Source organism: Scardinius erythrophthalmus, assembly GCF_964197995.2.
Source record: "Scardinius erythrophthalmus genome assembly, chromosome: 24".
Classification (NCBI taxonomy): domain Eukaryota; kingdom Metazoa; phylum Chordata; class Actinopteri; order Cypriniformes; family Leuciscidae; genus Scardinius; species Scardinius erythrophthalmus.
The window spans coordinates 3,304,432-3,318,845 of record NC_138244.1 but is presented as its reverse complement, the minus strand read 5'-3'; the positions used below and the strand labels follow the sequence as shown (position 1 = coordinate 3,318,845).

General features: G+C 38.0%; 1 protein-coding gene across 1 annotated transcript in view; it reads left to right on the top strand.

Moving 5' to 3' along the window:
• nell2a (neural EGFL like 2a) overlaps positions 1 to 14,414 on the top strand; it is a 123,827-nt gene that overhangs the window by 84,594 nt on the left and 24,819 nt on the right. The window contains 2 exon segments of the mRNA XM_081356843.1: positions 9,564 to 9,686; positions 10,378 to 10,473. Of these exon segments, the coding sequence (XP_081212969.1) occupies positions 9,564 to 9,686; positions 10,378 to 10,473 (219 nt within the window).

Here is a 14,414-nt window from a genome sequence, read left to right as displayed (position 1 = left end):
TTCATTATGTAAAAAGCTGCTTTGGAAGATATTCTGGGAATATTCGTACGTCTGTATTGGTTTCTCCGTCCTTGCGGATTCTATTGTTTCAAGGCGAACTGGAGCCAGGCTCCACTTCTCTCTGCCAAGTTCTCCTCTGCTCGTCCCAGCACTACTTTAATTTCATTCCCTTCTTTTTAAGCTCGAATTTATAAAAAACGAGAATATAAACCCAATGAGTACGTACGGTACAATGTATTCAAAGGCCGCCCGTATGTTTGGCTGCAAGCGTATGATTTTTAATGAGATGGATCCGCTCTCTACCCTCAAACGCAGAACATCTCATGTGTTGCAGCTTTGAGGAGACTGCAAAATGAAGTTCCCTCGTAATAACGCCACAGGTGCTGTAATTAATAGCTCCGGCACTCCTGTTTGCTTAAGACGGGAACCCAAGAGAGAGGATTTCCTAGTCCTCAAAGACCGCACACAAACACACTTCACACACGGTTAATCCAGACCTGCGTCGACCCTGATAAGTCTAACGCTTTCTCCATAGAGAAGGTAATTAGTTGTGAAATGCCGAGCGCAGCGGTTTGTTCTTGGAAAAACTATATTGATAAATGTTTGATTGGTTGTGTGCAGATGGCCACTGGCTTTACGACTGAGCTTGCAGTTTCTGCTAACGGAGCGCTGACGCTCTAGATGGAGTTACGAAGCGTTAAACAAACTCATCTGTTAGCTAGGTTTGAATTTGAAGTGTTTATGTACTTATAAACTGTACTAGTGATGAAGTCTGTGATTATCGAAATGAACAGTGTCCATTTAACAGCTGCATTTATGCATTTGGCAGATGCTTTTTGTCTGAAGCGACTTATGTTGCATTCAGTTAATCACTGGTGTTGCTGACATTTACATTTTCAATTCAATTCATATTTATTTGTTTAGCGCTTTTCACAATACACATCATTTCAAAGCAGCTTTACAGAAATGCATGAGTCCACATTATAATTTACAGTGATCTGTTATCAGAGGAAACTGTCTAAGTTATGCATTTCAGAAATGTACATATACAAACAGTTAGCGAAAAATGTATTAAACAATGCAATAATTTAATGCAGAAACAATGAGATAATTGAAGTAATGAAAACTTGTTTGTTAACAAATGATTATGACATTTAGAACAATGTAGCATTGGTGCATCATCCATTGGCTTTCTCCTTCTCAAATGTCGGTCTGTCATTGAGACTTTCAGAAGACTAAATGACAATCTGCAAAAAATTATGTTCTTCCTCAGTCCGTGCTCAAATTTATATCCTGAATTCAGATACATAAAGTCATAAAATTATAATTTACTGTACTCTTCCTCATGTCGTTCCAAACCTGTGTGACTTTCTTTCTGCTGTGAAACACAAAAGAAGATGTTTTCTATATTCATATGAATTTGGGTGAACTGTTCCTTTAAGCAAAAGTCTCTTCTTGCACTCCATTTAATCTCATTGCTGTCTAGTAGAAACAGGAGATGTTCTCTCCTCTCCTCTGTGTGTGTGTGTGTGTGTGTGTTTGTGGCCCTCGAGTGTTTCCAATGCACCCAACGATTAGCCCCGTAATCTCTGGCTCTGTTATTAGTCTTCCCTGCGGAGTGTAAGAAAGGTGTTATCTGAGATAGCAGAATCGGCTGACTCCACACCGGTGTGTGTGTGTGTCCATTCTTCACTTCCATGGATTAGAAAGGACTAATTCAAAGTAGCCGCTGGCAGTTCTATACCACAAGTCCATTCTCCTGGCCTGTATCTCGCCTCATACATATCCCGACTCCTGGATTCTGTTCATTCCCGCGGAGAAGTCGTGGACAGAAGCCTCCACCATCTCTCTGTGTGAATGTGGTTTTGTCTGGGCAGCAGCAGCGGGATTACGGGAAATGAAAACCCTCATTTTTGAGTTCAAGAGCTGTGATGCATCGGTCGTGACTTCACCTTTTGATTGAACGTGTTTCATTCAGACCCAAATTTCACACCCTTTGAGGTGAATAAAAACGAGCATCACTTATAGTTGGAGGAGAATCTTTATAACTGAACGTTTTGCTGCTTTCATGGGGTTAAATGAAGGTTAGAGACTCGTAGAGCGGCTCACGCAAATCATAAAGATCCATTCAACATCCTGCGCTGCCAAAAAATCGGCAGCATTTTTGTCTCATTTTCAGTCAAATATATTCCAGAGATATATAAATAAACATTATTTATTTATCATATTTTTTGTTGGATTATTTATTTGCATTTATTTATTTAAAATATTTTGTAACTAAATATATAGCAAAATGTTGTAAGATATTAAGACTTGTTTTCAAATATGATATCTTGAAATCAGTTTTCTTTTTCTAAGCCTTCTGGCAAATGCATAAACCTCACAACAGTTTATTAGATTTATGCTCAAAACAAGAAGAAACAACTAGCTGCCAAAAGGGTAAACAAAACAAACTTAATTCAAGAGATATTGTCTGAAAACTTTTTTTTTTTTTTTTACAAAACACTTATTCTCAAGTAAGTGTTGTTTTTTTAAGGGATATTTATCATGCATTATTTTAGTATTATTTATATACTATTATATACTTTATATCAGGCCCGGATTGGGTAATCGGGAGAATCGGGAGAATTCCCGGTGTGCCGCTTCACTTTTGGGCCGGTCGAGGATTTTTTTTTTTTTTTTTTCTTCACATTTCAATGTCACGTTAGTAACATTACACATTCCGCCTTCTGACACTGCAGCGCGCAGCCTCTGCATGGGTTGTACCATGTGAGGGAGTTCTCCCCTCCCCTACTATAGAGATGGTTGGGTCCACAGCCAGTCTTTTCCAAAACGTTTTAGGTAGGCTACTGCGGCCGCGGGCCCGCGGCATCGCCGGCGCCTACCGCGCCTGGCCGGCCCTACCGTAACGGTACGCGTCAGGGAGGATGGCTGGGAGGAAGAGGCCAGGAGGTATGGAAGCTTGTTTGCGTCACAGAATAAAACGTTTTAAAAGATAATTGCGACTTTTTATCTCACACTTGCGAGTTTACATTTCGGAATACATCAGAATTACGTGAAATAAAGTCTCAATTGCGTGTTATAAAGTCAGAATTGCCTGAAATAAAGTTGCAATTGCGTGTTATAAAGTCAGCATTGCGAGATGGTCAGAATTGCGTGATATTAAGTCTCAATTGCGTTTTATAAAGTCAGAATTGCGAGATATAACTGTCAGAATTGCCTGAAATAAAGTTGCAATTGCGTGTTATAAAGTCAGCATTGCGAGATGGTCAAAATTGTGAGATATAAAGTCGCAATTGCGTGTTATAAAGCATTGTGTGAATTAAAGTCGATTGCTTCTTATAGTCAGAAATTGCAAGATATAAAGTCAGAACTGCGTGAAATAAAGTTGCAATTGCAAGTCAGAAATACATAATTGCGAGATATAGTCTGAATTGTGTGATATAAAATCGCAATTGCTTCTTATAAAGTCTAAGTGAATTATTATTTAACCTTTACATTATTTGTTGAACTATGGTATTAATACCAACTACACAATAGTAACAACTGAACTGTTGCTTCATTTATCCAAATTGGAAAAAGTGCTAATTTGGAATTCCACCGTGGAAAAAGTAGGCCGGTCTTGGGCATGAACTCCAGGGCTGAAAAGTGGCCCCACTCCGGCCCTGCTTTATATACTATTATATACTATATATATATATTTTTTTTTTTTATATCTTGAGAAAGCATTTAAATTTTAATTTAATTTTAATTTAATTATTAGTAATTTTACATGCTCTTGTCCTTTTATTTGATTTTTGATACATTTTTTTAAATAGGTTTAATTTTCAACTTCAGTTTTAATTCAGCATTTTAATACTTCATCCTCAACTTATTTCAGTTAGTTGCTAAGGCAACATTTCTAATTTTCATTTAATATTTTTTCCCCATCTAATTTTTATAATTTGTATATTTTCATTCAGTTTCATTCTTTTTTTTCAGTTAACAAAAATATGTTTAAATATTAACATTTTTGTTGACGATAACACTTCCAACAGATCTTACCTAGTTTAACCGATAACACCGCTTCCAGCAAAAGTCTTTAACTAGTTAAACCGATAACATCACTTTCAACAAAAGTTCTTACCTAGTTTGACCGATAACACAGCTTCCAGCAAAAGTCCTTAACTAGTTTAATCGATAACAACGCTTCTGACAAAAGTCCTTAAAGGGATAGTCACCCAAAAAAATGGTATCAATGGTACCATACCATAGTATGGTAGTCAATGGGCCCCGAGATCTGTTTGGTTACCAACATTCTTCAAAATTTCTTCCTTAGTATTCAGCAGAACAGACATTTATAATGTTTGGAACAACTTGTGGGTGAGTAAATGAGGACAGAATTTTTTATTTAACTATCCCTTTAACTAGTTTAACCAATAACACCATAGCGGCTGTAATTCCTAACTAGTTTAACTAGGTCAACCAGCATCAAAGCAGAATAAGCCATAATATGAAATCATGCTGTCAGCTTCAGCACAGCAAATCAAAAGCCATTTGAAGGCCTGATTGACATTTCCCGAGCTCAACCTTCATTTGCGGGCGTCTTTTCATGAAACGTCCCTACGTGAGGCTTTTCAGTGCGTTTGAAAGCGCAGGACGTGTTTTTGAGGCATCATCAGTAATTGCCGAGTCTGATAAATGCGAAGCGGCTGTAATTCTCGTTTTGTTTTCTTCCATTTTAAGCCGGGTGGCCCCCTGCTGGCTCGCCACATCTTTAAAACGCCAATCACGTCGCCCTGACACTTTTGTGCATGACATAACAGAGCAGACGACGACTTCAGCTTGTGAGCGTGCAACCCATGCAGACGTCTTCAGATGGGCTTTCTTCTGCATAAAGCTCACGTTTGCTGCCGATTTCAACGGCCTGCATCATATTTTCTACATGAAGTTCTGATTTTGGGATGCCGATTCAAATAATAGTGGCTGTTTTGCTTTAGCTCGTCTCTTTCTCACAAAATATGATGTGAATTTTGTAGCATTTTTGGGTTTGACAACCATTTAGGGTGAAGAAGTTTCACGTAATCATTTAAGCAGCAGAAAAACGGCCACAAAGATGTGATTCTCTGAGCCAGATCACAACTATCTGTTCAATTCTCGGCCCATTTTCACATGTTTGACATAATTTAATCCTGATTTCAAGGCCGGTGACAGCAGAAAATACATGTTTTCTGCTACATCTGTGTTTTACTAGTCCACTTTGAAACAGGAAAGTACAGACTTTGTGAAAAAAGCTTCATGTAAAGTTCTTTGACATTAAATTGAGTATTTTGAACATTTTAGACTCCTTTGCAGATTACTGCAAATGAAGAGATCACTGTTTTTGTCATTAAAACTCTTGACTGCTTTTGTTATTTGGATAAGTGCATTACAGCTGATACATACTTACACTACCAGTCAGAAGTTTTGGATCCGTAAGATTTTTCATGTTTTTAAAAGAAGTCTCTTCTGCTCACCAAGGCTGCGTTTATTTGATATATTTTTTTTAAAATAACTCTTTTCTATTTTAATATATTTTAAAATGTAATTTATTGTGGTCAAAGCTGATTCTAATTCCAAAAGATTCTATTTCAGATAAATGCTGTTCTTATGAACTTTCTATTCATCAAAGAATCATGAAATAAAAATATAAATAACTGTTTTCAACACTGATAATAATCATAAATGTTTCTTGATCATCAAATCATCATATTAGAGTAATGATGCTGAAAATTCAGCTTTGATCACAGGAATAAATTACACTTACATATATTCACTTATTATATAAGTGTAATTATACACTTATATTATATATATATTATATATTCACATAGAAAACAGTCATTTTAAATGTGATGGAAATACTGAGAAAGAGCATGATTTTTGCGCAGTCTCTGCACAGAGAACTGAGGCGTCCCTGGTGACCGCCTGTACATAATTGATTGTTTATCTGCCTGCTGCATGAATGACAGAAGCGCAGGAGTGTTTCCCGATGTGATCGTCCTGCAGGTGTGACGCCGGTGACCTTGAGATAATCCTCTCATCTGACATCTCAGTTCTGTGCCGCTCAGCATCGCTGTGATAGACAACAGCACAATGCATGTCTGAGCCTGTCTGCGTGTGTGTGTGTGTGTGTGTGTGTGTGTGTGTGTGTGTCTCTTAATGCAGTCTGCTGCATTCATCTCTTTGGGATTGAGACTGTCATTTCCAGTTTGCATGAAGAAACTCAAGACACTTGGTGAACGACATTGACGGGTTTCAGGCCGGATTCGAGATGAACAAAGTGTCGTTGTGCTCCTTTAGACAACAATTGCACTGCAGAAAACTATTTTTGTCTCATTTTTCAGTACAAATATCTAAACATTCTTAAATCAAGATACACTTATTTGAGACGCAAAATGTCTACAGATATTAAGTCTTGTTTACTGGAAAAAAATATCAAAATTAAGTGCTTAAAACAGGAACAAATATTGAATGTGTGTGAGTGTATGGAGTCCAATGGAGTGAGAAAATGTTCAGATGTTTTGTTTCTCCAGTAAATGTATATTCATTTAAGAAAGTTTAGATATTTGTACTGGAAAACAAGACAGAAATACTGAGGAAGAACATTATTTTTAAATATTAATATTAGAGCTGAACTTATATTCTAAACATACTTTTTTAGACTCAAGAGGAAGGTCTAAAAGTTACAGTATGTTTGTAATATCGAACTCTTGCATCTCTTTTTTATGATTTGACCACTTTAATAAATCTAAAGCAGGCATATGGGATGGCGATTTATTTATTCATGCGGTTCTTGGCTCTGCTGAATATAGTAATGATGGGAAATGTTGGCGGCCCTCTTTGACATGAAGCCAGTGTTCATTTTCTTTCTGATTTTATATTAATTAGAGGAATTATGACAGCTCTGAAGGCATTTTATGCTATAAATATAATTTTCTATCACACCTGTGAGAAGCTTCCACACAGGGTCTAAAATTAACACTCGCCAAGAGCCAAATGTCAATAAAAACTGGCTTTCACTGGTCACTCGCTAGCTGGATGGAAAATATATTAGGAACTGCAAGATAATATGAGGTTTAGATAGAAATATATGAGGATATTCTGTTGCAAATTATGGTAGTGATTTTAATTAGATATACAAACATCTACTGAATTTGATGAATCTGATGAATTTCATGTGTCTTGGGAAAGAGATGGAGCCTGGATTAACCTTCAGCCTAAAAACACATAAATACATAAATAAAAATTGTAGCCTTTTCTTTTCATACTGTCCCTGTTAAAAAAACAAAAGTAAAAATAAAACATGAATAAATAAGCAAATAATTAAATGATAATTGCATACTTTTCTTGTCACACTGTCTTTATAAATAAAAAAGAAAAGAAAACAAATAAATTAACAAATTAAAATAATTAAAATAAAATAAGGTTTCACGGCTAGTACATAATCCATCATTGACTGGCAAAAACTATATTTTGGACACGATTTTCTGTGCAGTTTTGAGGGTAATTTCATTAATCCTATTTCAGTATAAATGTTATAAGCACAAGAATCTCAGATCTTACTCTCTGAAGACCTTTTCATATAAACAAACCTTGAAACAGGAGTCTCTCAATGTGAGGCCGATCATTGAAAAGACACTTCTGACCAATTGATGTTTCACGTAAAAGCATATGGATTTACTTTTATGGACACTGATTGATTGATTATATCAGTACTAATTGCCTTTAAAAGTCGTGTCATTTTTCCACCAGCAAGTCTAGTGATGACATGTAAAGGTTTATAGTTGGTCTATATCCAGATGCATGGACCACAACTACATGTTTTCTAATAGAAATAATTATTTATGTTTTCAAATCACCAAATGAGAGAAATGTAAAGATGTGAAATACTCAAGGAAAACGGCTTACCAGCTTCTGCCACTTTGTTTCCTCCCGGAATCACATGCACACGGCCTGTAATTATTCCCTTATTTGTGTTTATTTCCGCCGGGAGTGTGTTTGCTGGAGGATTTTATGAAATCTCAGCCGGTCTAAGAGATGAATGTATCCCACAATCCCTAATGGATACAGATCTCAGTGTCCGCTCAAGGTCATTAGAGGGCAGAAGGAAAGAGTCACGTCTGCAGATTTCTGCCATCTTCAGCTCGTGCTGAAAAATATTTAATGAAAAATTACAGATTTTATCCTTAAGAAATTGATTGGATGGTGAAAAGCATCTCTATATAAAGATGGTTTGATCCCAGCTAACAGGAAACATTCAGACACGGTTCTCTTAAAGTTATGAATAAACGAGTAATGGTAATAAAACGTTCGTTCAAAGTTATCTGGTCTTCAATAATCAGAACATATATACATTGTTTATGGAACGTATTTCTGAAACGCTTTATTTGGACGCTCATCTAATGTAAGTTAGTAACATTATCAATGTTCTCATAATGTGTGCAAAATTATAAATTGAAATGTTCCCTTAATGTTTTCTCTAACGAATACAACACTTAAAAAAACGGAATGCTTTGAACGTTCAGATATATTTATGAAAGGGAATGTATGGAAGCATTTTTCCACCCTGGAATAAAAAAAAAAAGAGAAAAAGGTCATTGTGACTTTGTCACAATTCAGACTCTTTTTTTTCTTCTTGGAACTGCGAGATAGAAACTCGTATTTGGGAATTCCCAGATAAAAACTTGCAATTCTGACTTTATATTTGGGAATTTTGATATAAAATTGGTATTGCGAAAGAAAAAATTCGATCAGAATTGCCAGATATAAACTTGCAATTGAGAATTACAAAGTCTAAATTCTGAGATTAAAAGCGTGCAGTTCTAACTTTATATTTGCACATTTGAAATAAAAGTCAGAATAATGAGAAATATAAAATCAGAATTGACCGATATAAACTCGATATAACCCTAACCCTAACTCGCAATTGAGATTTATAATGTCTAAATTCTGAGAAAAACTCACAATTCTGACTTTATATTTGCGAGTTTTGATATTAACTCGGAATTGCGAAAAAATTTAGTCAGAATTGTGAAAAAATAAAGTCAGAATTGCGAGAAATAAAATTGCAACAGAGTTATAGTCAAAATTTCAGATACAAACTTGCAATTCTGGCTTTATGACAGAGTTTTATTTACGAGCTGTGATATAAATGCGAAAAAATAAACTCGGGAGAACTGCGAGAGATAAAGTCAGAATGGCAAGTTTATATTTCACAATTCAATTTTTTTTCTCAGAATTGCAAGATTCTGAGAGAAAAGTCAGTACCTTTTCTATTTATTTACCATAGGAAAGTTAGCAGAACGTTTTGAGAACACATTTTTCTAAGTTGTGATGTCATCAGCTGAAAAAGAAAGACATTATTTTCTTAAGAATAACCCGGCTGATGAGTGAGTTATGATCTGATCTCTGATCTCCCTCTCTAGAGCACGATGAGTGTGTGTCTGGGCAGCACAGCTGTGATGAATACACACTCACACACACACACTCACTCACTCACACACACACACAGTCATGATCTGATCTCTGATCTCCCTCTCTAGAGCACGATGAGTGTGTGTCCGGGCAGCACAGCTGCGATGAAAACGCTCTGTGTTTCAACACCGTCGGCGGCCACAGCTGCTCCTGCAAACCCGGATACACCGGCAACGGCACCACCTGCAGAGGTGAGACAGTCTTCCATCTGCCACCTCACCCGGTCACGTGACCCGTCTCACTTTCACCCCGTCACATGACCCGTCTCACTTTCCCCCCGTCACATTACCCATCTCACTCTCACCCCGTCACGTGACCCGTCTCACTCTCACCCCGTCACATGACCCGTCTCACTCTCACCCCGTCACATGACCCGTCTCACTCTCACCCCGTCACATGACCCGTCTCACTCTCACCCCGGTCACGTGACCCGTTTCACTCTCACCCCGGTCACGTGACCCGTTTCACTCTCACCCCAGTCACGTGACCCGTCTCACCCCGTCACGTGACCCGTTTCACTCTCATCCCGTCACATGACCCGTCTCACACGGTCACATGACCTGTCTCACCCCGTCACGTGACCCGTCTCACTCTCACCCTGGTCACATAACCCGTCTCACCCTGTCACATGACCCGTCTCACTCTCACCCTGGTCACTTGACCCGTCTCACTCTCACCCCGGTCACATGACCCGTCTCACTCCGTCACGTGACCCGTTTCACTCTCATCCCGTCACATGATGACCCGTCTCACACGGTCACATGACCTGTCTCACCCCGTCACGTGACCCGTCTCATTCTCATCCCGTCACATGACCCGTCTCACTCTCACCCTGGTCACTTGACCCGTCTCACCTGTGTGTGTCCTGTCTCTGACCCTCAGCGCTCTGCGATGGACGCTGTCTCAACGGCGGCTCCTGCGTGTCTCCGAACATCTGTGTGTGTCCGCAGGGCTTCAGCGGGCAGAACTGCGAGATCGGTAAGGTTCTCTCCTAACGCCTCTTTCTGATCTCCAGTGCTTTCCAACGCCTCTCTCAGCTCCTCCAGCTCAGCTGAGGACTCTTTCATCTCGTTGCGAACAAAGCGTGAGTGTGTAAATTGCAGTTTTGAAGACGAGTGCTTGATTGTGGCTGTTTGCTGTGGGAGGAAGAGTGAAGCTGAACTATATCATAGTAATAGTGTATATAGTTACTTTTGCTGGAAATTCAAGAAGTGTTCTCTGTATACACACACACACACACACACACACACACACACACACACACACACACACACACACACACACACACACACACACACACACACACACACTTACAAACACACACACACACACACACACTTACAAACACACACACACACACACACACACACACACACACACACACACACACACACACACACACACACAAACTCACTCACTCATGCTCACACGCACACACTTACCATATACAGTATAGTGCTGGGCAACGATTAAATCGCATCTAAAATAGAAGTTTGTGTTTACATAATATATGTGTGTGTCCTGTGTATAATTAATTTGAATCTGTAAATACACACACTTGCATGTATATATTTAAGAAAATGTGTTATTTATGTATAAAATATTTATAATTACACATAATATAAATAATGTATAAATATATATATATATATATATATATATATATATATATACAGTATATAGATAAAAATAATTCTTAAATATATACATGCATATGTGTGTATTTATAAATGCCAAATAAATATACACAGTACACACACATATATTATGTAAACACAAACTTTTATTTTGGATGTGATTAACTGTTGCCCAGCACTTATAAATCAATCAACTAAACAATCAGCTTAACCTGTGTTATATCTAATAACATGTTCTTCCTCATCTAGACTAGTTTGAGCGAGTCTTCCCTTTATATACTTGCTCTTCTTCTGTTTTAAAAAAATATGATTATGTCTCCTGTACACACACTTGTTTGTCTCGTCTTAATTTAGGCCTCAAGCTTTGTTTAGTGTACTAAATAGAGCATCAGTTCCTCCTACAGCTAAAGGGAAACGCGTCCACCATCTGTGCGTTGATCATGTCTGTGAAACAGAGTCATCTTTGTTTCTCGTTCCCTCACACCCGCCGTCGGCTCGCGTTTGTTTACCGGTTCTGTTGTTATTGAGCCCCTGGGTGAGACCACAGCTCTCCGTCACTCTACTTCTGAGCTGGATGGAGACAGATTACATGTTTTAATGAAAACACGAGAAGAAACTCTCAGTGGAAACGTGCAGCGACTTTTGCTTTGTGTCGTAGATTAGCATTGTGTTTTGATGCGCTAGTCCCGCGTGAGCAATTTCCAGCAGATGTTGCCCGTTTCTGGACGGTTTCACACAGCAGACGAACCGAACGAATCCAATGAGACACACAGCGCACGTCTCAACCCATCGATCCCCATATAAAGGGCATTTTTACGAGATGCCCTCGCTCTGGCCTTTGATTAAAATCAAATGGCTTTTCTTTCAGAATTTTCTGTTCACTTTCTCCTAGAGGATACAAGATGGAATGAAGCGGATGAGTTAGTTTTTTTTCTCCCACATTGATGTTGGAATTGTATTTAACAATTTTTCACAAACCACCAGAGACCCTTGAAGCAAAAGGTCTTACAAAGTTCATGTAACCGAACTGTTTCATAAAATCAAAACATGAGAGATTGTGTTATATTTGTGAATATTGTCATGTCAACTCTATTAAGCCATGAGACACAGCAAGGAAGTAACAGTAAAATAAATTGCAAATAATAGAAATCGTAATATTCTGTAAAATTTACACATTTTAACTAAAAAAGCTAAGTTTGTCAATACAAATGTTTTGAAAGCCTAGTTTAGAAAAAAGTTTAAAAGCTTTGAACTTTACAGACAGACAGACAGACAGACTACGGTGGCCCAGTAGTGCACAACACAACGAAATGTAAAAAGCAAACATAAGTTCACAACACAACGAAATTAAGCCACAACACAACGGAAACGAGCCACAACACAACGGAAAATCTACAACACAATGGAAACGAGCCACAACACAATGGAAAATCTACAACACAACGAAATAAAGCCACAACACAACGGAAATGCTTCCGACCACTAGAGGGTTAGGTTTTCCTAGCCATTGTTCTATAGAGTCAGCAGTCTTAATATATCAATACCACGATTAGTTTTAACAGTGTATATCGACATAAAATATTACTTCAAAATAACCTACATGAATTATAGCTGCGTATTTGATTTATACTCGAGAATGCTTGGACGCGCTACCACAGCGCATGATCCGTAAGGGAACGTCTGGCAATTCCACCAAGTGGTTAAAACGTATAATTTATTATAATATAATTTGATAAATAAAAATAAAAACCATTTGGTGAAATAGGAAGGAATTGGCACAATTCCACCTATAATAAGTCAGTCTGGTCACTAGGAACCACAAGCTTTGTGACATGAAAAAAAAAAAAACTTGATTTAGGCCTAATGTTTGCATAAAAAACAAATCTTGTACTGTGCATACAGGGAGCTATTGGCACAATTTCACCTGTTGTAAGTCAGTCTGGTTAATAGGAACTACAACCTTTGAAACATGATAAAAGAAAAAAAAAACTTGTACAGAAATTTACAAAAAAAAAAAAATTGTTTACTGTAAATACATGAAGGGTATTGGAAAAAAGTCACCTGTATTAAGTCAGTCTACTATCAAATACAATCAAGCTTTGGATTTTGAACATGTCTGTTTTTGAATGTTAAAAGTAATTTTAATTAATACAAATTATACGTGTTAACAACTTGGAGGAATTGGCAGACGTTCCCTCAGGGATCATGCGCTGTGGTAGCGCGTCAAAGCATTCTAGAGTAAATATGCAGCTATAATGCATAACCCCCCCCCCACACCGTAAACCCCCCTCCACCGAACAACCACACACCATAACCCCCCCCCACACCGAACAACCCCACACCATAACCCCCCACACCATAGCCCCCCCTCCACCAAACTTTACACTTGGCACAGTGCAGTCAGGCCAGTAGATAGATAGATAGACAGACAGACGTCAAATGTATTAATGCATTACATGTCTGCTGTTCTTCTAAGTAAATCCAGTTTGTGTTTTGATGGTCAGTGATGGTCTTCATCGTGCGTCAGGACTGAAGAGGCAGCTCTGACTGTAATTTTATCGACATGATGTCTGCCATTTTCCTCGTCCTGCTGTTTGTCTAGTAAAGTGTCTGTTGGAAAAGAAGCATTTTTGATTCCCGCTGGGCAGCCCGAAGCCTCAGCCATCAAATGATCTAATAAAGCAGCAGAAATGCAGAATAAATGAGCTGGTGCTGTTGAACTGATGCTGGAGCAGGTTTACGAATGAAAGCGCGCTAGTTTGATCTTCACCTGGAGGCCTGATGTTATTTTTATTCTGCTCAAGCTTCAATCAACGTGGTTATGAATCAAACGGCATGAAAATGCAGCGAATAACAGACAAACACACTCACAGCTTCACAGGAACCAGTGAATTCATGCAGACATTTGCAAAACCTTCTAATGCTGCATCCGAAATGAAAAGGAACCTCATGAATGAGTGATTTCAATGGGGTAAAACTCATAGTGAAGGACATTGAACTCAGGAGTATTTTCATACTGTAAGCTTAAAAATACATAGAGAGATTTTTTAATTAGATTCAAGATGACATCAACATCAAAATAGATACTGTAAATCTATCACCATTGTTTAAGTTTGAGGGTCTGAAAGGTTTTTAATGTTTTTGAAAGATATAACATGTCTTTACTGTCACTTTTGGTCAATTTAACGTGTCCATGCGGAGTAAAGTATTAATTTCTTTCCAAAAACTCCTTTCATAGAGTCTTTCTGATGCAGATACGGACGTTCACTTGCATCTGAGTTT